Below are 19,883 nucleotides of genomic sequence, written 5' to 3'. Positions count from 1 at the left end.
TATTGTTGCCTTATTTATTTATATGGAGATCAATTCTAATTTGGCTTTCCTGTTATTTAGTAAGATTTCGAGTTAAATAGTTACAAATGTCTGGTGGAAAAGGTGGAGGAAGTGGAGGTGGAGGAGGAGGAGGTGGTGGTGGAGGAAAAGGCGGGCGTGGCGGTGATGGAGGCGGTAAAAATGGAGGTCGTGGAGGAGGGAACTCAAGTCAAGATGGAGACAAAGACCAGAAATCCAATGAAAGACAGAAAAATCCAAGAGACGGGGAAGATGGAGGATCTGGACGAGGTGGTGATGGCGGAGGCAAAGGAGGAGGTCGAGGAGGCGATGGAGGCGGTAAGAATGGAGGTCGTGGAGGAGCAGGAAACTCCGGAAAAGAAGAAAACTCAAAACAAGATGAAAACAAAGATCAGAAATCCAATGAACGGAAGAAAAATCCAAGAGACGGGGAGGATGGAGGATCTGGACGTGGAGGTGATGGCGGAGGCAGAGGAGGAGGTCGAGGAGGTGGAAAGCAATCCGAAAAGGAAGATGACAAGCAAACCAAAAATAATAAATAAGAAGTTCATACCAATGATCAACGGGAATATATATTTTTAAGCCAGTTAAAAAGCCCAATAAATTTCATGTTAAAAGTTTAGCTGTAGGGTCCAAAACGGCTCTCCATGTTCTGGAAAATGTACGAACAGGTTTGGTCATCGTAGGCTGGCTCAATCTTATCGGGCGTAATGCTGGCCAAAATCAGGAATTTAGTTTGGGGGCTCTGCGAGTTAAATGGTGATAAGGTTAAAAATAAATGGTGATCAGTAAAAAGTGAATAATACCTCCTTGGGTTCGTTGTGCTTCCACAGGTCGTTGGCCTCCAGATAGGTTTTCAAGAGGATGCGCCATGACCAGTAGTTCTCCCGGCCATGTAGTTTGGGAATAGCGTGAAAATCCAAGTCCAGGTGACCCATTTCGTTCCACTTTGCCGCACAGACTGATTAAAACTAAACAAGCTAGCACTGCACCCGATAGGAAAGCTCGAGAGCTTTTCCTATCTGCAACCTTAACATTTGCCCAGTTTAACAGCTTTGCTCGGGGATTTGGAGTTAGATCGAACGGAATGTTGCCGGGCGTGAATCATTAAACAAATTCTGGTGCCAAGTTGTTAACAGTTCTGTGGGTCGAAAAGGGAAATGAATTGCGATTGCTTTCAAGCGGAAAGTGTCAAACATGAAGCCTCTCCAAATTGTTTGCAATTAAACCATTAAGTTATTACAATCAAATTTAATAGTTCGAAAATGTGGAGCAGGTAAAATTGTTTGTTAACAATGGGAATATTCAGCCGAATGAAATTATCGAACCAGAAAGTTGTCAACACAGAATATCTAAGCTTAATTTATTTGGTGCTTTACAGAAATACTCTTTAGACTTGGTTTAGTGCAATCAGGAATAGTAAACAAGTTAGCATAAAGTGGAAAAGTTTATCAATTACTAAAGTAATTTACTTTATGGTATCTAGTGTGATTTTCCTTAATGAGTTGACCACTTTTATCAACTGAATTTTTAGTAAATGTATAAAAAAGGGTGAGACAACTTCGTGGTGTAGCTGCAATGCGTTTTCCCCTTAATTTGGTTTTTATGAATGCTTTTTTGTAGCTTTATGCACTGTGGAAAATCCCTGAGCGGAGGAGGCCATTCGTCAGGCAATTTATTGGGGAGAGTTATGGGTCGTGGGTCGCTATATAGCCGACCGGAGCTCCGGCGACTCGATTTAGTTGGCAGTGGATATGACTCGGTTCGGTCGGTTGTGGTGGTTGCCACTGCTCCAGTGGCTCACCATTGAAACAGGAATTATTGTGCAGGCCTGGAGCTTCGGTCCGGTTCAATCGGAAGCCGGAAGGGATTCCGGACCACAACCCAGCGAGGTGGGAAGCCCGGCGAACCACACCAGTAAGTGGCTCAAATCCGTTGCAAAGTGAGTTTCATGGTTCTATTTGGCCAATCAGTACTCACCAGGCAGCTGATTGTGGGCACTCTGCTGCCACCCCAAGTGGCACCGGGCACCTGGCCTCCAGTGCCCTCCATTGTGAATCCAGGAACCAGTTACTGCCAGTGCGTTCCGCCCGGATCCTGCGCCAATCCCGTACCCACTTTACCCAGCGATGGTAGTGGCCAGTTGGACATAAGGATTGTCAATAATGGCGGTTATGTAAGAACAAAATAACACAGATTTAATCATGATAGTATTTAACCTCCCGATCCTGTTCAGCCCACCATTCCCACCACTTCTCCCACTTTGACCTGCAGTTATGGCTTGGTGGCCTGCTGCCAGGCGGGAAGCTACCAATGTGGCCGGCGATTTCCACCTCCTCCCGGTTCCTCTGCCGCAGGAGCTGGCCAAGCCAGCTTTGGAGCTTATCCCTGGCAGGCAGCTCTTCTCACCACAGCGGATGTTTACCTGGGTGGTGGAGCGTTGATTACCGCACAACATGTGCTCACTGCCGCCCACAAGGTCTACAATCTGGCGTGAGTTCAACTCCGGTTTATCCCCGATCCTTCTCCCCATCAACTCGTTGCAGACTCACCTCCTTCAAGGTTCGCTTGGGCGAGTGGGACGCCAGCAGCACCAGTGAGCCGATTCCCGCCCAGGATGTGTACATCTCGAACGTGTACGTGAATCCCTCGTTCAATCCCAGCAACCTGCAGAACGACGTGGCCATCCTGAAGTTGTCCTCCGCCGTTTCGCTGACCAGCAAGTCCACCGTGGGCACCGTGTGTCTGCCCACCACAAGTTTCGTGGGTCAGCGGTGCTGGGTGGCCGGTTGGGGCAAGAACGACTTCGGACCCACGGGAGCCTACCAGGCCATCGAGCGGCAGGTGGACGTGCCCCTGATCCCCAACGCCAACTGCCAGGCGGCGCTGCAGGCCACGCGGCTGGGCTCCTCCTTCGTCCTCAGTCCTACCAGTTTCATCTGCGCCGGCGGGGAAGCTGGCAAGGATGCCTGCACGGGAGATGGGGGATCCCCGCTGGTCTGCACCAGCAACGGGCTGTGGTACGTGGTGGGTCTGGTGGCCTGGGGCATCGGGTGCGCTCAGGCCGGAGTTCCAGGGGTCTACGTGAACGTGGGCACTTACCTACCTTGGATTCAGACCACTCTAACCCTGTAGAGCTGGGTTTTTACCATTATAACGTATTAAATAATTATAAGTTGACCATGTTATTATAGTAATAAACAAGAAAGGAAGCTAAAATCTTATTAGAATTAGAAAAGTTATGGACTTAAAACCAGAGAAATTCGGTCCATTTTCAGCCAACCCATTTTTTGAAAATTTGCATCATTAAAATTGAATAAAAATTGACAAACAAATAAAAAAAATTCTAATGATGCACGTTGTTATTAAATGAAATTAGAAACCAGAGGTATGTCACTTCAAAATCTGATAAAAATTAGAAAAGTTATGGACTTTAAGTCCATAAGTTGGTAGTTTATTTTACATAATATTTATTTACATATTATTTACATTTGACATATTTTACATAACTATTCCCTTGGCTTATATTATAAATTTTGGGACAATCCATGACTTTTGGATCTTAGATGCGAGTCTAGTCAATTAACTATTGTTAAATTTAGAATCCAACGCTGCGTCCCCGTTCGCTGCCTAGGCTGATGCCATGTGGATTTGCCGGATGATTCAGGAGACCAGTTCGCAGCAAGCCATCTGTCTGTTCTTCACCACAGCCATGACCTAAAATAAGGTTACAAAACAATAATAGACTTACAGATATTGTACACTTCTTGTTCAATTCACAACGTGATGCTGATCAAGAATATACGAGTATACTCTAAGGTGACTCCTTAACTACGCCGCAATCTTCTGACTGAAATTATAATACCCTATGCTAGGGTATAAAAAAACTTTATTATCTAAATTTATTTATCTTTCTTAGGTGAAAAGGTAAAAGTAAATGTTAGTCAAATGTAATGCTCAAAAATATACAATTTTTATGAGAGATTTGTACTTATTTTTTCAAATATAAATCTGTTTTGCATTGGCGTTCGGTCAACTGGCAATTTTAAGGATACACTTTTACGAAACAGCGCTAGTAACGCAATCCAAGCAGTTCGTAGAGCGGCACCTCGACCTCAGAAACACTGGCACTGGACACCTCGAAGTCGCCGCTCTGCAAAAGATATTGCGGTCGCTCCAGTTCCGGGTGGTTCAGATAGAAATCGATGAGGGCAGTGGTGCTGCGCAGGTGGGTGATTCCCTTGAAGATCTTCTCGCGGGTCAGCAGCTCCTCTGGATAAACGGTTTTAATGGCAGTGTCGCCCGATCTCTTCAACCAAGGACGATCCTTCAGCGGCACAGTGCGACCAAATGCACTTAGCAGGGGTTTCTGGTTCACTCGGGAGGCGTGATCGTTGATGTGCTTCTCGTACTTCAGCTCAATGGCCATCTGCAGGGTAAACAAATAAACTTAGGATGTATTTTATTTAAATAAATATTTTTTGTTACTTACATGTGGCTTATTCCATTTATCGGCCACAGTTTGAGCTATGGCATTGACCTCCTTGGGATCTGTTTTAACGGAGGCCAGCAAAGTGCGGTCTCCCTTGATGGAAAATAGGTTCTTGACCTTCTCTGGAGTCAGGTTGCTTTCCAAAGTGCCAAAGGAGTTGAGCCACTCCACAAAACGTTCAGCAGACTAAGAATATTTAAGAAGAAATATAGATATAGGTTATTAAATATATAGTTTCTGTACTGACCGCATCCATGAGGTTCTCAGCCTGCTCATCTAGTGTTACCATGGAGTAATTCTGGCCGGGATGCTCGACTCGGCTTTGCCAGCAGACCCTCTTGTCCCGCGGAGCACAGAGGAACTTGGCGTACCAGCTGGTCTTGTCCACGGACCGATGGGTGTGACCCACGGGCTCGTCCAGTTTAAGATCGAACTTCTCAAACTCGTGCTCCATGCGCACAATGTCCGAGTGTTCGCTCTCGTTGAAGTACTCCTCCACCTTCTTTCGACGGATATCAAGGTGCTTAAAAACAATAGGATTATTAGAAACTAAAAAGGATTTAAAAAACCTTCCCCTTTTTAAATACCCACCACAGTGTCCTCCTCCTCATCGGTTTTTTCAGAGCTGCTGGCACTCATGTAGTCCTCTGGCCTCACCTCCTGCATCTCGTCGCGGATGTAGATGTCATCATCGGACTTTGAGTAGTCGTAGTTCTGGATCCGCTTGACCCTTTCCCGAAGTCTCTGTGGCAGCACCAGTGAGTAGTCGATGACGGGAATCCGCGGCTGGAAGCGACAGGCGGCGGCGAACTCCACGTCCTCGATGGCCGCGTTCCAGTAGTCCTTGCCCTCCAAGCCGCCGCGGGAGGACAGCTTGGAGAAGCCACTCATCCCGCTGCTCGAGGATCGCTCCTTCTGCATGAGCTGCAGCTTTGTCTCCGTCCTCTTCTCCTTGACCGGCTTGGCCGCATTCTGACCCACCGTGGAGTCCAGACGGGCGGAGCGGAGCATCCGGTTGATCACCGGCCGGTTGGACCTGGCCACAATAGTGTGGCGCACCGTGGATCCATACTGATGGTCACGTACGGACATAACTACGACTGCGGTTGCAACAAAAAATACCCAACGAAACTGCCAGCGTTTGTGTATCGGAATTTTCGTAAAGTTTGTTTGCTCAATATGTACTCGAGTCGGTTGAGTTCTATGACAACCACAGCTTGTAGGTTAGTGTAGCACACTATAAACTAGGAGTACAATCCAGAACTTTTTATTAAAGATACTGACAGTAAGAAAAACGAAGAATATACAAACCCGAATTAAATTTAATTTTAAACGTTTAATATCAAATTGTAAGAATTTTAAGTGATTTCGCTTAAGAATTCAGTCACTTCAAGCGAACCGCTTTAAGGGTTAAGGGTGCCAGGTGCCTACTGGGGTTAAGATTTAAGTGAAGCCATTATGGCAATAATTGCGCATACGACCCGTTGGTGCGATGCGAACATAAGGGACTGATGGGCTGAAGGGTGGCAAAAAGAAGAGCGTCGCACACAGACGCGTTTGCCAGGTTAAATTTATACCCACAGCCAACAGGTTGCCAAAGCCATCTGTTTTCGGTTTCAATGTGTGCACACTCACGGACACACACACACAAACACACCACACACACTCCCAAAGGCAGACACCTCTGGCCATTTGATGCTCGTTTGGCTGCGTCCCACTCATAAACAAGCCACTCATTTACAGCCAATGCCCACGGGCTTAATCCCCTTCCCCACAACAAAAAAAACTCTCCCTATTTCCCCAATTCAAGGCGTGAAATTGGCATGCAAATTTTATGATTTTTAGCTCAATTGTGAACAATTTAATAAAAACAAAACGTACACAATTTAAAAATTAAAATTACAAATCCAACTATACAAACGCTTGCAGGTAAATTATAAAAATACTGTTCAAACAGAACACACACAAAACACACCACACACACTCCCAAAGGCAGACACCTCTGGCCATTTGATGCTCGTTTGGCTGCGTCCCACTCATAAACAAGCCACTCATTTACAGCCAATGCCCACGGGCTTAATCCCTTCCCCACAACAAAAAAACTCTCCCTATTTCCCCAATTCAAGGCGTGAAATTGGCATGCAAATTTTATGATTTTTAGCTCAATTGTGAACAATTTAATAAAAACAAAACGTACACAAAGAAAAGCAAAGAGTGCTAACAATAACGAATTTAAACATTTTATAGTTTTTTTTACACTTTTAAAACACTTTTTCCATTTTTACAATATTAACTTAATATTATTCATAAGTTAAAGTTTAAGCCTTCCACTTTTAATTACTATAAAATACATATCAATTTGGTTAGCTTGAATATAATTTGTCTGTTGGAATTTGTTGGATTTTTGTGGCATCCGACTCGCCTTAAGTCCCTTCCGTACGAAACCGGAAATGAATCACGTCGCACAAAAACTGAAAATCCAAAACGGATAAAAAATAAGCGGAAAACCAGGTAAGCTGGGAAAAAATGCAAGCGGCAAACGACAGGAAGGCAAAGCAACAATTCAGCCAGAAAGGCAGTCATGGTAATCTGAATCAGAAACTCACTCAAAAGGCCGAAACCGAAATGAAACTCACTCGAGCAGCCGAACGAAACCGAAAGGAGGCTCGAACGGCGAGTCCTTTGGCGGAGTTGCTTCAGTCCGTCCTCGGCTTTCGAGCGTTACAGTCGCGAGTTCGGATCAAAAGGACACTGGGCGAGTGAAGAGCGCTTAAAGTGGTACCAACAACACCAAGCCCCAATATTATAGCCAATGCTAGAAAGTGTTAGTGTTGTTTTCGCTTGATTTTAGCCAAGTCAGAAGGCACAAGCAGTGTTGTGTAATCCCGTGGAGTTTATTGCTCGATTTAACCGTCATTGAACCATTATTTCTTTATTTAATTTGTTGATTTGATGTGACACACTTTGTTATTTCTGTGTTAGTGTTTTGTTAGCTGACTTGGCTTAATGGCCTTGATGTCGCCGCCGAGTCCGAGTGGCACGCCTACGGCGCTTACGCCCTCCTCCAAACGCTCGACGCCAATTAAAATGTTTGCTCTTTGATGTTTCCTTTGCAGAAGAGGACGAAACCAAATGCCAGCGAAATCAGAATCTGATTCAGAAATCATAATCAAAATCGAATGCGCTGAAAAACGCCAATGAACAGCAGTAATAAGAGTCCAAATCGTAAGCGAAAGGCGAACAAAGTTTGTAGCATACTTTTTTGGGTTTACGTCATGTTTGTCTACGCGAACCGCCATTTGTGCTTGTGTGCCTGACTTCGCACACAAACACACACACACCATTATGTCGCCTGTGTTCGTGCCTGTGTCTGTGCCTGTGTTTGTGTTTGCATTCGTGTCTGTGAGCCAGAATGCATGCCAATCAGATTCCTGAATCCTGAGTCCTGAATCATCGACTGTCCAAACACCGTGCATTGCTTTTGTCCGCCTGGGCTAATTAGCTGCAGGCAGCAGGTCCTTGTGCCGTTTTACGTAAGTGTCCTCCCTCATCCACGTGCATCTGCTCATAAGAACCCAATTAATTTTAAATACCACACACCGCCCCAACTAAGTGCCTTGCATTGTCTGTGTGCCGCATTTCTGCGAAATAGAGCCATATGTTCGTGCATATCCCTACATGTCCTTTCGAACCCACTTCATTTCCACCACTCGAATACAATTTTCGACACTCGAGCTTAATTGAGGAATGCTGTCTTGAAGTGCATGCACTTTTGTTCAGTTTAGTAGAGGCTTGAGTGCATTTATTATCGTTTGCGCTTTAGCTTCATTTCTATCTTATCTGTACAAAATTGAAGATTTGTTTAAAGCGGAATACAATTAAAATATTTAAATAATAATTCAAAGAACCAGTAACATGTATTATAAAATAATTATTATCCAAAAATCGCGATGTTAATTTCTTTTACAACGGATGCTTAAATTCCCACATTCGAGCTTAATTCGGATATATTTAATTCAAATTCAAGCCTTTTTATCTATTTCCTTGAACTCGGCTAGGTGGAAGTTGAATTATAAATTGAATGCCTGCTGTAAGACTGTAATTTCCCTCACCTGTATATAAGCATGAATATTCAAACGATTTCCGCTCGCATTTACCCCGATATCCCCAACATCTCGATTTCGATTTCGATTTGGCCTTTTCCGCTTCCTGTCAATCTGCAAGCAATGGAAGCGACATTAGCGCTCCACTCTAGAGAACTTTATAAATAAATGGAAATTACGTGTGGGAGGGCGAGCGGCCCTCTGACGATGGCATTTCCATGTCCTGCATGTCCTTCGGCCCCTCTCCGAGCGAGGGATTACTCATACGTCGTTTAATATGAAAATATAATTCGCTTTTTGTTGTGCCATGTCGTCTGTCCCCCGGACTTTGCCGCCGTGCGTGTGGCCAAGAGATATGGATACGCGTGGTGTCCCCCCAACCAGGTCCTGCTCCGTTCCACGCCACAGGGCACAAGGACCGCAATCAGCTAAGCAAACGCGTCAACTGCATGCACTTCCACCGGCGGAGCGACAAGCTCTTAATAGAACAAGGAGATCTGCGGAGTGAGCCCTCACCGATGTGGTCAATGCCCTGAAAGTATAATGGAAAATTTTCATAAAATTTGTAAATTGCTTGTCAAGTGGCAGAGACTGAGTAAATGTGTTTCCACAGAAAGAACGTATAAATTCCTAAATTAAACATGGGATAAATGTGCGTATATATACAGGAATTTTGTATTAATTAAATCGTCTTGTTGCTGCTGTCACACAAAAATATTTGCACGAATAATTAAATTTGTCATCAGTTAGAAATGTGATGTGTATACAACGAAAAACATATATAACATATACACTGGCAAAGAGTTACCAAAGCGTAAGCCCCTTTTTATCCTGTTCTTTGGCGCAGACTTAATTAGTGATGCAGTCCTTTGAAGAGTATCTCAAAAAGCCGAGTGCAGAAGCTGACAAGCGTGTTAATTTGCATAGTTTGCGACGGATTCCGAGAACAGATGACACATGAGCAGCACACAGCACACAGTGATGTATGCACTCATACTCGCATGTTATCCTCTCAGGTCGCAAAATGTTTACCCATAGATATAACTCATCATCCGAGAGTTACCCAATAAATGTTGATATTCGATTGCCGGAAGCTTAGTCCGTGTCGGAGATGTGTTCGTCGAATGGTGATAACTCTGATTGGGAATCTCAGCATGTTCAGGTTGAACATTTCCACGTTTCCACCGCGGGAAGGGAGGCGGGAATTCCGAGCAGGTGAAATGACTACAATGCAATCCCCTCGCACCTGCACATCGATCTATCGGGGGAAAAGCAGTGCCAATCTGACGGGCATGTCACTTTGCCACCTACCATCTGCCTCGCCCGCTTCTGGCTGAAAGTTTTCCAGGGAAAAGGGAAAATCGAAGCGTTTGACATGTGACCAACATGTCAGGGGAGTTGCTGTGTGTGTGCGCCTTTTTTCTTTATTTTTCTAAGGGCGTGCGGAAGGTATGAACTGAATGCAACCCGGCAGCCAGGTGGAAAACCATCTCAGACAGCGAGCCAAGAATTTTCCAGATACGCCACACTGACTCAAAGTCATTCTTCTATATCGGAAAATAATTGCCATTTTTATTGCACTGAACAGAATTTACAATAAACAGCTTAAAATATCCAATTCAGTGAAAAATAATATGAAAGTAATATAAAACAGTTCTAAAATCAAAATAGCATCTGAACTATAAGCAAAACCTTTTATTGTTCTTATGAGATTGCTCACTTCAGCTTATGATTCTAAGCTTTCTTTTGAGACTTTCCCTCTGTGCATTTCGCAACTTTCTGCATTGTGCGGGGGCTTTGGAAAAGGAAAAACCTCTGGGGAAGAAAAGGGATCTTTGTATGGGGACTAGCATATAGCATATAGCTATCGGCAATGCTGAATGTCTGCGGGAGTGTGAGGCCTGCATTGTGGCGCCATGCGCGAGGTCCTAGGACCGAGGACCAAGAACGGTGGACTCGGATCCTAGGACTGAGGACTGTGGACTGGCACTGTTTGCTGACGGTCTCGGCCTCCTTTGTCAGCTATTGTTTGACTCGCCGGCCTTGTGCTCCATTTCACACAGTCGAGTGCACGTCACAATATTTTATAGTTATGGTGTGTTTCCCTTTGCCGCTGGTGTTTATTGTTCACTGTCATAAGTTGACTTTGTTTGGCAAAGTGTTGTCTGGCTTTATACGGGCGCTATAAATAAATTAGCCACAAATCACTCTGTTTAAATGTGGCTACGAGTCACTGTCACTGTGTGTGTTTGTGTGTTCCCAACTAAAGGCAGCATAAACCATCATTTCATGCTGGCAACTTTTGATTTATTGCACAACGTTGTTATATGACATGAAAACAGTAACACAGTCACAAAGAACCGAAAACATGGCCAGTAATTGCTGTCAGCGGGGGCTTTTTCGTGGGTGGTGTCTTAGGCCATGGCCAAGTCAAAAAAGTATGCCTGCTCCTCCACTCATTCATTCTTCCCGGCTTTTTAAGTCGACTTTTTCTTAGAATGTATACGTATTAAAATTTTGGCAAGACATGCGACATTCTGAGCCTTAATTTGAGAGCACTCGCTGATAATAATAACAATGTTGAACTTTTCATTATGCAAAGTGGCATTAATAATTCCGGCAAGAAGCAGAAAGCGAACCAACAGGAGCAACCAAAGATAAAGACGTTAATATATACGTATGCCCGAATATCAATTTGCCATATCAAATTATGGCCACTCGGCGGTGTGAGAAAGTTCTTATTGAGGCCAAAGAAATCTAATTTGCCAGAGGAATTCTTAAGGACATAAAATTATTTAAGGCTGTTTCTCCAGAAACCAGGCACTGAAATACCCTTCAATTTATTAACAAACATAATTTTCTTAAAAACATGTTAATACTAAGAAAACTTAAAAGAATCTTAAAGTATTCCAAAACTTTCATGAAAATACAATACATTAAATCAGTTAAAGAGTAGTTCATTACTGGAATACTTTATTACTGCGAACTTACTAAGCTGATTTTTCCTGGAATTTCGTACACAAGAAAAACTTTTCCTTCTCTTTTCCCACAAACCGTGAAATGGTATTTTCTTTTTGTATTTTTTTGTAAATGTTTTTCTCTTATTTTGGTTGAAAAGAAACTTTCGGGCAACGCTCAATTGAAATGCGCATTTGGAAAATTGGCAAAAACAAGTGCCTGAAATTCAATATGATATATATATATATATATATACGAGAGTTCGTGGAAAACAGAGGGAAAGTTTCCGTTTGCCAGCCGGCTTGAAAAATGAGCACAAACAATTCCTGACCTGCGTGGCGATATTGGCCGACCAAGGGCTCCCAGGACTTGATAAATGGCCTGATTTGACTTTTGACTCGCAAACACAAACACAGGGACGCTCGCACACAGATACTCACACCCACTTGGGGACAAACAAACACTCACACACACACACACTCTCGAACAGTTGGTTATCTTAAATGCTACAAGTGCTTTGGCAACTGATTGAAAATACTGCCCGCCTGCCAATTGATTGTCTCGGGCTTGTACTTCACGCTCTCCGCTCCATTTCCCCCGTGCCATTCGAACATACTGAATAATGCAGCCGGCCAAATAACAAATGTACACGCATATACGTACTCGTAAAGCAATCGCGTATACGCCCTGTTGACGGGCAAATAAGCACAATTGCCACGGCAATGGCTTAAATATTTAATTAAATTTCCTTTGGCTTTCGTGCGGAATGAGCTAATTGTTGCAAATGGTGTGTTGTTCAAAATTAAATTATTTCCAACGGAGATTAATGGGTTTTCATAATAGTCGTTTAAACATATGCTCCCATAACTTAATTTACGTTTTCAAAAATCTTCCACTGGTAATCTCTCGGGACCGCAGAGAAATGGGTTAATAACTGACCGAATTAAGCTTTTTTATTTGGGCACAACAATCCGCAGCAATCTCTGATGGGAGTTCAATTATGGTTTTTCATACGGGCAGTCCATCGATTTGTTCTGCCCCGAAAACCGCAACTCTTGGCTGGCCATTAAATAATTAAAGCTTGACGTCAATGCAGTCCTCACGCACACTTTCATGGGGAAGTCTTATAGAGGACATGGTGACCCCTGGGACATGCAAGCGTTTCGCTGATGTTTCCACATGATTTGGTGCAAAACGACAAACAGAGAAAGAAAACCGAACCGAAAGAAATAAAGGTGACTTAATGACACACGCATCAGGCGAACCCATCCGAAGGACCTGCCCCATTTGACTTGGGAATATCGCAATTTTCGAAATGCAGTCGAGTGCACGCAAATGTCAGGGTGAGCTGTCAGGACATGACTTCGAGTTATGACTGGCGCCTCAACAAGTTGAGGAATTATGCAAATTTATTCAGCCCACGGAGCCGTGTTTAATTGTTGTCTCGACGGCGAGAGGGAAACTTTCAATTGCAACGTTGATTTGTTTTACGGCCATCGGACATGCGAAAGTTAGAGAGGAAATTGCAGCTTGTGAATCGTTCGATATTTCGGGACTACAAAGCATTTTGTCCTTCCCAAGTTCGGTTGGGGCAACAAAGTTTCTTTAACACTCACAACTGCTGCCAAAACAATTTGGCCAGAAAAGCCCTTGCCTTGACCCAATGAAATCGAGTCTTAAAAAGGCTAACAGCGGCAAAACAAAAGATAAACTCTAAACAATAAACCGGATAAATGGAATTTAGCCGGTAATCCCATAAATAAATCTACTACAATTGTCATATAAATGGGTTAGAACGGAAAATTGTTAAATGTGCTGTAAAAAGATACGGTTTTGAATACGTAATGAAGTACGTGCACATGTATTTTTATAACAATATACATATGAGGGGGAGGACACTTTCTCTCCTCGTATGACGGGCAAAATATGAATATTAATGTGTTTACACTCGATCAATAAACATGGCCAGCCATTTATATTCATGTTGGACACGTTCCACCACAATTTCATATTCAAAGCTGTTGGTAAAAAAAAGAAGCAAAGAACCTTAAGTCAAACGCAATTAGGATTAAAAGGCCAACAGGGCGTATGAGCAATTGCAATGCTGACAGTAAATTGTTAATGGTAGTAAACGATTTTATACAATTTAAGCTGTAGCCATTTTGTAAAGTCCACATATGTTTCATATTTCATATTACTTTTTATATTTTTAAAAGAAACGTTCGATAATAATCATGAAATAAATGTTAATATACGAAGTCATTTAAAAAACCAGGTTCTAAACAGGCTAAGTGGCTAACCACATACTTAGGAAAACTTGGAAAAAGTGGGCGTGTCAACCAGAGTGCTTTTGAGGGCGTTGTCGTCGGACAATTCATATTTCATGGGATTAAGGTCCTAAGTCAACTGCGAAATTGCTTGCCACCATCGATTTTCTTGCGATGAAAATAAGGAAAACCCAAGCAGGGAAAACAAAATTTCTGCTGCATCATTTGCTGGCTGAAATATTTATATTCAATTTGACATTTTCGAGCGGCTTGGCCTTGAACGAATACCCGCCTGGAAACTTTGCCGTGCGGTGCAATCCAATATCTAATCCTGTCTAGGGCTGAAAAGAGGGATGAATTTCTTCACGATTTGAGTTATTTTTTAGGTCTTCGGAAGTTTTAAAGAAATAGTTTTCAGCAAAATATATGAGTGTAATATTTTTGGTTGGGGGTTTCATTGAAATAGGTCGTTAGCATCACTGTTGGTGAGGTGCCAGCAGCAACAACGCGAAGGACACCACCGGGGGCGGGTCCCAGCCACGCCCACTCCTTTCAAGTTTTTTATATAGATGACTGTGGGTGCTGACACGATGATGCCGCTGCCGGGCTGTCTTGGCATGTCTCGGCGATTGCCCCATAAATTTTTTAGATTGACCCGAATAGCAGAAGCCTTTGACATCATCGCAGGCACACACTCTTCCCCCTTTGTACACCCCCTTCCCTCCCCCTTCATCCCCCCGCCCGTATTGACAAAACTATTTCCCGACAAAAGTTGCGCAAAGCAGAAAGTTGAGGGCAAGAGAAAAGTTCTCCTTCGAATAGGGGCTTCATACCTTGACCCAAGGAGCAGGCTGCCTTGAACTGTAAGGAGCTCGGAATTGTCGCCGGGCCTTAAGCTCCTTATCAGCTTAGGTTGCGAAGCATTTAAGAGATGGTGGGAAAAGTACGACTTCCGGCGGGGAAACAATATGAATTCAATTTATGCATTCTCGCCGCTCATAAAAATGCTCTCGTTAAGCAAAAGTTTGGCAAACTTTACGACTTTGGCCTTGAGGTTCCAGCACCAGCAGACAGTCAGTGAAAAATCGCCGGGAAAATGTAATCTAGCAGGCGCCCCGAAAGTTATAAATAACCAGGGGAGAAAAAGTGTCAGATTGCCGGCAGGCTGCGCCCTTGAATGCACTTACTCCCCGGAATCGCGCATACGCCACGTTGGCCGCACACAATGCCAGTGAAAGTGGAGCTGAAGAGCCGAGCAGTAACGGGCAATCGGCCAAATCTCGACCAGAAAAACTGGGCCACAGTGAGTTGGGGAATTGCAACAACTAATCCCGACAACTGACATATATATCGCAATAATGCAGACTGCAATTAGTGAGGGATTTCATAGGCTCCCGCACATTTCAACCTCGGCAACCACTTGAATAAATTAAATGCTGACCTTTCGCAAATCCCCGCTCTGTTTATGGGGTCACATATGAAATTTTATAATAGGGAAGGAGCATGTGTGTCCGCATTTTGCGTTTTGCTGCATGTCGGCGTTTCACAAAATTAACTGCCTTTATCTAGTTTTTCTCCAGGCTGGCAACCCATTAATTTAGCAAAAGAGTTGGCTTTCTGTGTCATTTGAGCAAAGCGTACACGAACCGATGTCGGCGAACGCACACCAACTGGTAATGGCCGTGGCTATACTATATATTTGTCAGCCTAGGAATGAATTAATGGCAATGCCAGGAACGAAGATATTTAGGTGGTAGTTTGTCCCTATCATTATATAAGTGCTTTTAACCCGAAGTGAAATGAATCGGAAGGGGATTTTAATTAAAAAAGCTCGGTATATCCAGACCCTTCAACTAATTGAAATTTAATATTTATTGAAAGCTTTATAAATTAATAGTAAAAGTCAAAGAAGACTATTCTGCATTATCTGCAATCTATAACATAACTTTGGCAGACAATCATTTTAAAAGCATTAGTTTCAAGCACAAAAACTTTACCCCGAGCAAATCTTTCCGCACTCATATTCAATTTTCGGCACTTTTCGCCTCATAAGCCCCCTCCAAAAAAGCTTCTTCGGTTCCCGTGGTGTGATTTATGCGCATAATTAGCCAGAAATTGCATAAGATTAGTTTTAATTAGTTGGAGCAACTTTCGGGCAAAGAACGTGGAGCAGCCGCCTCGGCCAGAAATACTAAATAAATAAGTTGCAGTTCAGTCCTTGCCAGAAGCCAAGAAACTTCTGTGGACCACGCCGCATCCGGATCCGGATTCCGGACCCCCTGCCTGAACAGCACGGATTACTCCACTCTCCGGGAAAAGTGCAAGAGCAGCCTGCAAAGGAAATAAACAAAAACTTTTTCACTCGACGCCCAAAAAGCAGGCAACGATTTCTTACTCGCGGCTGCCTTTCCATCAGAGATGGCTAAAATTTATTGCAAAACAGCTTTTATTGTTAATTTACGGACGGGGTAATAAATATTGGCAAGGAGCTCCAGACAGTTTTTAGGCGTCTGCTTTTACCTCATTTCTGTGTTTTTATATACCCAAGAGAAAATAGTGAAAATCGACTACTAAATAAATGAATTTGATGTTTTATATTTTACAAGTGTTTGTTAAAATAAATCATGACTATGACTAAGCGGTCTTTATTGAGTTGAATATAAAAATTTATTGTTTGTTACCTAATCAATGAAATTGATTACGAAAAATAAAATTTTCTCAGGTCATAACTGATAACATTAAATGTGGGAACTCTTTTAAAGAGAATTGGCATCACTTCCCGCAATATCCTTGCTGCTCCTTCGCTCGTCTGCGGCCAAATGTTCGCGCATTATTTTTCATTTGCATTGCGTCATTTGTACAACGGGGTGGCCACCGAGGAAGGAGCAGCCGCTGTCTGCTCGGACTGCTAATTTATGGTGACCCCTTTTGGGCGGAACTCTCCGTCCTCCTGAGCTCCACCAGCTGTTGTTGTCCTCCTCCGTTTTCCGTAGTTGATTGCCAAGGCGACCGCGAAACGTTGCCCGGGCAACAACAATAACAGTGGCGACTTTAAGCTGCCACATACGTTTATATGTGTACCCGCAATCGAGTGTTCTTTTTAATTGTCTGCATAAAAAGTAAAGACGTTTCCGTTCCCCTACCAATTGTTGCTCGGTGGAAAAGTACTAAAGTTTGTAGGAAGCTCTTTTCATCGGTAGCCCAGAGGGTCAATATTATTTAGTCCCAAGAGATATATCAGTTAAAGACATTATGATATTAAAGAACAAAGTTGCCAGAGAATGTTTTTGGTCACACCTGCAGGAAAAACTTATAATAAGCTTTTAATACAATAACAATCTGGTTTTTGGAAAGTTATTTAATAGCAAAAGATTTCTCAAATATTTTAATTTGGTCCTGAGAATCACATCTCTGTCTTTGTTGCATCGTAATCGTGACTTGGCCGCTCTCCAATGCAAAGGCAATACCCGTTTTATGGAAAACTTTCGACTGGGCAAACATTTGCGAAAGTTGTTCAACTCTTCTCCTCGAAGACTTCTTGTTCGTCTTTTGGTCGTTAGAAGTGTAAACAGTGCCTTAGTTCGCCCTGCAACTGCAGCGGCTGTGGAAAGTATATCCCGCTCTTGTGGCGACCTCCACGCACACATTCCAAGCATCCTTTCGCTGGCTTCAAGTGTGTATACTATATGGTGTATGTATTTGGCTGCTGCACTTTTCGCCAACTTTTGTAAAGCACTCACGTACACACTACGCTGCATCGGCGATGAATGTGTGCGTGTGGAACGTGCGGGTTGGCTATTGTGTTGCGTAAGTGTGCGGCATTGGGGACATTGCACAGAGAAAAAATTATGTTTTTTTAACACATATAAATGATTTGAATATATATTAAATTATAAAACGGGGAAATGAAAATGAGCAATTAGAAATAAATTGTTTTTCTGAAAGTGTGCTACACATTACTTGCCTCACTTAACTGAAGATCATCCTTTTTTTGAAGTGTGGGCAGTTTACAGTCCTCCGACTTCGAACGGAAGTGCTGAACCGACTGTCAAGTGGCCAACTCATGGCGTAATCAAATTACTCCTGTGCCTGCGCCTGCCAACTGATTCCAGGACTGCCGGCTCACCGGGGTCATCATGCGTGTTAATTAATACCAGCCACCAGCTACCAGCTGCTCTGACCTACTGACCAAACTGACATCGGAGGCACGTGTGTGCCAGCCGATCAATTATGCTAACGAGGGGCAGCAACAGCGCCGTCTGCCAGCCGGTCTCCCATTTCGTTAGCATTAAAAATTAAAGAAGCTAGGCAAATGTGAGCTGGAACGACAGCAGAGGCACGTGCCTGGCGACTAAAATCTGAAAAGGTGATCTGCATGACTTGCGAACGACTTTTGCCTTCTTACATAATCATCTGCCAGCACTACTTTTACCAGCAGTAGCTTAAACTTATATGAACCTGAATTTACCTGAATTTAGGATTTAAAACTACACTTCATTGAACAACATTCCAAATTAGCATGAAATATTAAGCACTTATCAGTGTGTAAGCAGAAACTGTTTTGATGCTGCAAATGGTAAACAGAGTTAAACGAATTTCAGAAAGCAATTTCCACTGGCCAAACACGGCCTAATTTGCTCTAATTCTCTGCACAAAGCAAATGAAAATGTTGAATCAAAATTAAATTCTTGTCGTCCGCAAAGCAAAGACAATCCCACCAGCTGACCACGGAAGGGGAGCCGGGAAGGCAGGCCAGCTGTGGCCAGATGGCGACTGGCAAATTGGGAAACTGGGTGAAAATGCGGTTGGCCCCGGGCCGCATAAACATCCGCATATGACTGGCGGACTGGCGGACTGGCGGAGCTAACCCCTTGCTAACATTACACCTGCTGCACTTTGGTAAGTGGCCGGGCGCAAGGAGCAAATTGAATTTGCCACGGGGCGGATACGGTATGTTGTGGGCGGCAAGGCGAAGGTGCTGGCCATCAGTCGGGCCACCGGATGTCCGCTGGTCGTTGGGCCGACCTCATGTAATATGCAACAGCCATTCCCATTCCACTCCCTCACTACTGAGGAAGGTTCCCTTCCGCCGAAGCGTTCTTCCGTTCGCCGGTTATGCGGCCGGATTCAGGTCGCACTGAGCACAATTGAATTCTTCGGCCATTTCGCCCGGCGACGATTCAAATTTGGCTGAATATTCGCCACCAGGAGTTGCCAACTATGAAGTTAGATTAGATTAAGTCCGGTGGGGGAATTTTAAATGCAATTTGGGCTTATCATGTGCGAACTTGTTAAGCAGCGGAAAATGGTAATCTGAAAGTGTCATAAAATATAATTTCAATTTGCTAAGCTTGTGCCTTTTACACAGTCGCAATAAAGAAGCAAGTAAGGTCAAGTAATGATATTATGCAATGTAATACGCGTACGTTATGTTTAGTTGTAGTCAAAAACTTAGTAATCTATTGCACTCTAGAAGCTTTTGCACTTTAGATTTCGATGTTTGTGATCACTTTTTGTAGATGACTCCTTTTTGTCCCGTCTTTGTTCTCGACTCTATCGATCCTTCTTCAAACTCATGTTGTACATTTGTTTTCTTCTACTTTCTTTCTTTTTATAGCTTCAAGCTAAGTAAAACGTAGTAAATGAACAAACGACAAAGCATCCAAAATCAAAAGTCAAAATCAAAACAAGACAAACATAAATGTAAATTGGTATGCAAATGCAAATAAACTAAACAAGAGTTGTCGATGCAACAGCAACAACTACAACAACAACAAAACGAATACAACAGCAACAATAAAAACAACAACAGCCAGCAATAAACAATAACAGAGTTACAGCAACAAGAACAACAACAACCGCTGCTAGTAGATTATAAACAAAAACATAACAAACCGTACAACATTTATGTAATATTTACAATATTTTTGTCGAGGCACCAAAGCAAAGTAACATTTTGCAACGTAGACTCTTAGGCGTCGCACACAAAAATTACAAAAACCAAAACCAAAGAACACAACAGCAACATCAACAGCAACAACAACA

General features: G+C 43.2%; 3 protein-coding genes and 1 long non-coding RNA gene across 4 annotated transcripts; 2 read left to right on the top strand and 2 right to left on the bottom strand.

Moving 5' to 3' along the window:
* Window positions 1–570: 570 nt before the first annotated feature.
* Window positions 571–983, bottom strand: LOC108099367. Its single transcript, XM_017202859.2, has 2 exons — window positions 825–983; window positions 571–763 (listed from the first exon to the last, which is right to left on the bottom strand). Exons 1-2 carry the CDS (start codon window positions 954–956, stop codon window positions 638–640), a joined length of 258 nt encoding a protein of 85 aa, XP_017058348.1. The 5' UTR covers window positions 957–983; the 3' UTR covers window positions 571–637.
* A 789-nt stretch (window positions 984–1,772) lies between these two features.
* Window positions 1,773–3,242, top strand: LOC108099266 (chymotrypsinogen A). Its single transcript, XM_017202641.1, has 4 exons — window positions 1,773–1,935; window positions 1,992–2,194; window positions 2,255–2,511; window positions 2,565–3,242. The coding sequence occupies exons 1-4, from the start codon at window positions 1,773–1,775 to the stop codon at window positions 3,151–3,153; spliced, it is 1,212 nt and encodes a 403-aa protein (XP_017058130.1). The 3' UTR covers window positions 3,154–3,242.
* Window positions 3,243–3,969: 727 nt separating this feature from the next.
* On the bottom strand, window positions 3,970–5,748 carry LOC108099681. The gene is made up of 4 exons (XM_017203320.2): window positions 5,102–5,748; window positions 4,758–5,033; window positions 4,511–4,696; window positions 3,970–4,447 (listed from the first exon to the last, which is right to left on the bottom strand). Exons 1-4 carry the CDS (start codon window positions 5,600–5,602, stop codon window positions 4,091–4,093), a joined length of 1,320 nt encoding a protein of 439 aa, XP_017058809.1. The 5' UTR covers window positions 5,603–5,748; the 3' UTR covers window positions 3,970–4,090.
* A 1,384-nt stretch (window positions 5,749–7,132) lies between these two features.
* Window positions 7,133–19,521, top strand: LOC108099305. The gene is made up of 3 exons (XR_001771918.1): window positions 7,133–7,288; window positions 7,627–8,043; window positions 19,456–19,521. It is a non-coding gene; the product is annotated as an uncharacterized LOC108099305 (long non-coding RNA).
* Window positions 19,522–19,883: the final 362 nt, after the last annotated feature.

The sequence above is a fragment of the Drosophila ficusphila genome, unplaced genomic scaffold, assembly GCF_018152265.1.
Source record: "Drosophila ficusphila isolate 14025-0441.05 unplaced genomic scaffold, ASM1815226v1 contig_791, whole genome shotgun sequence".
Classification (NCBI taxonomy): domain Eukaryota; kingdom Metazoa; phylum Arthropoda; class Insecta; order Diptera; family Drosophilidae; genus Drosophila; species Drosophila ficusphila.
This window is presented reverse-complemented; position numbering and strand designations above follow the sequence as displayed.

Excerpts from the sequence above, each read along its gene's own strand:
- LOC108099367 (XM_017202859.2), bottom strand. The coding sequence starts at position 956 with ATGGGTCACCTGGACTTGGATTTTCACGCTATTCCCAAACTACATGGC. Across the intron at positions 764-824 it reads AGCACAACGAACCCAAGGAG|AGCCCCCAAACTAAATTCCT; the intron begins GTATTATTCACT and ends TTTAACTCGCAG.
- LOC108099266 (XM_017202641.1), top strand. The coding sequence starts at position 1,773 with ATGACTCGGTTCGGTCGGTTGTGGTGGTTGCCACTGCTCCAGTGGCTC. Across the intron at positions 1,936-1,991 it reads AAGCCCGGCGAACCACACCA|TACTCACCAGGCAGCTGATT; the intron begins GTAAGTGGCTCA and ends TTGGCCAATCAG. Across the intron at positions 2,512-2,564 it reads CACAAGGTCTACAATCTGGC|ACTCACCTCCTTCAAGGTTC; the intron begins GTGAGTTCAACT and ends AACTCGTTGCAG.
- LOC108099681 (XM_017203320.2), bottom strand. The coding sequence starts at position 5,602 with ATGTCCGTACGTGACCATCAGTATGGATCCACGGTGCGCCACACTATT. Across the intron at positions 5,034-5,101 it reads ATGAGGAGGAGGACACTGTG|CACCTTGATATCCGTCGAAA; the intron begins GTGGGTATTTAA and ends ATTGTTTTTAAG. Across the intron at positions 4,448-4,510 it reads ATAAATGGAATAAGCCACAT|ATGGCCATTGAGCTGAAGTA; the intron begins GTAAGTAACAAA and ends TTTACCCTGCAG.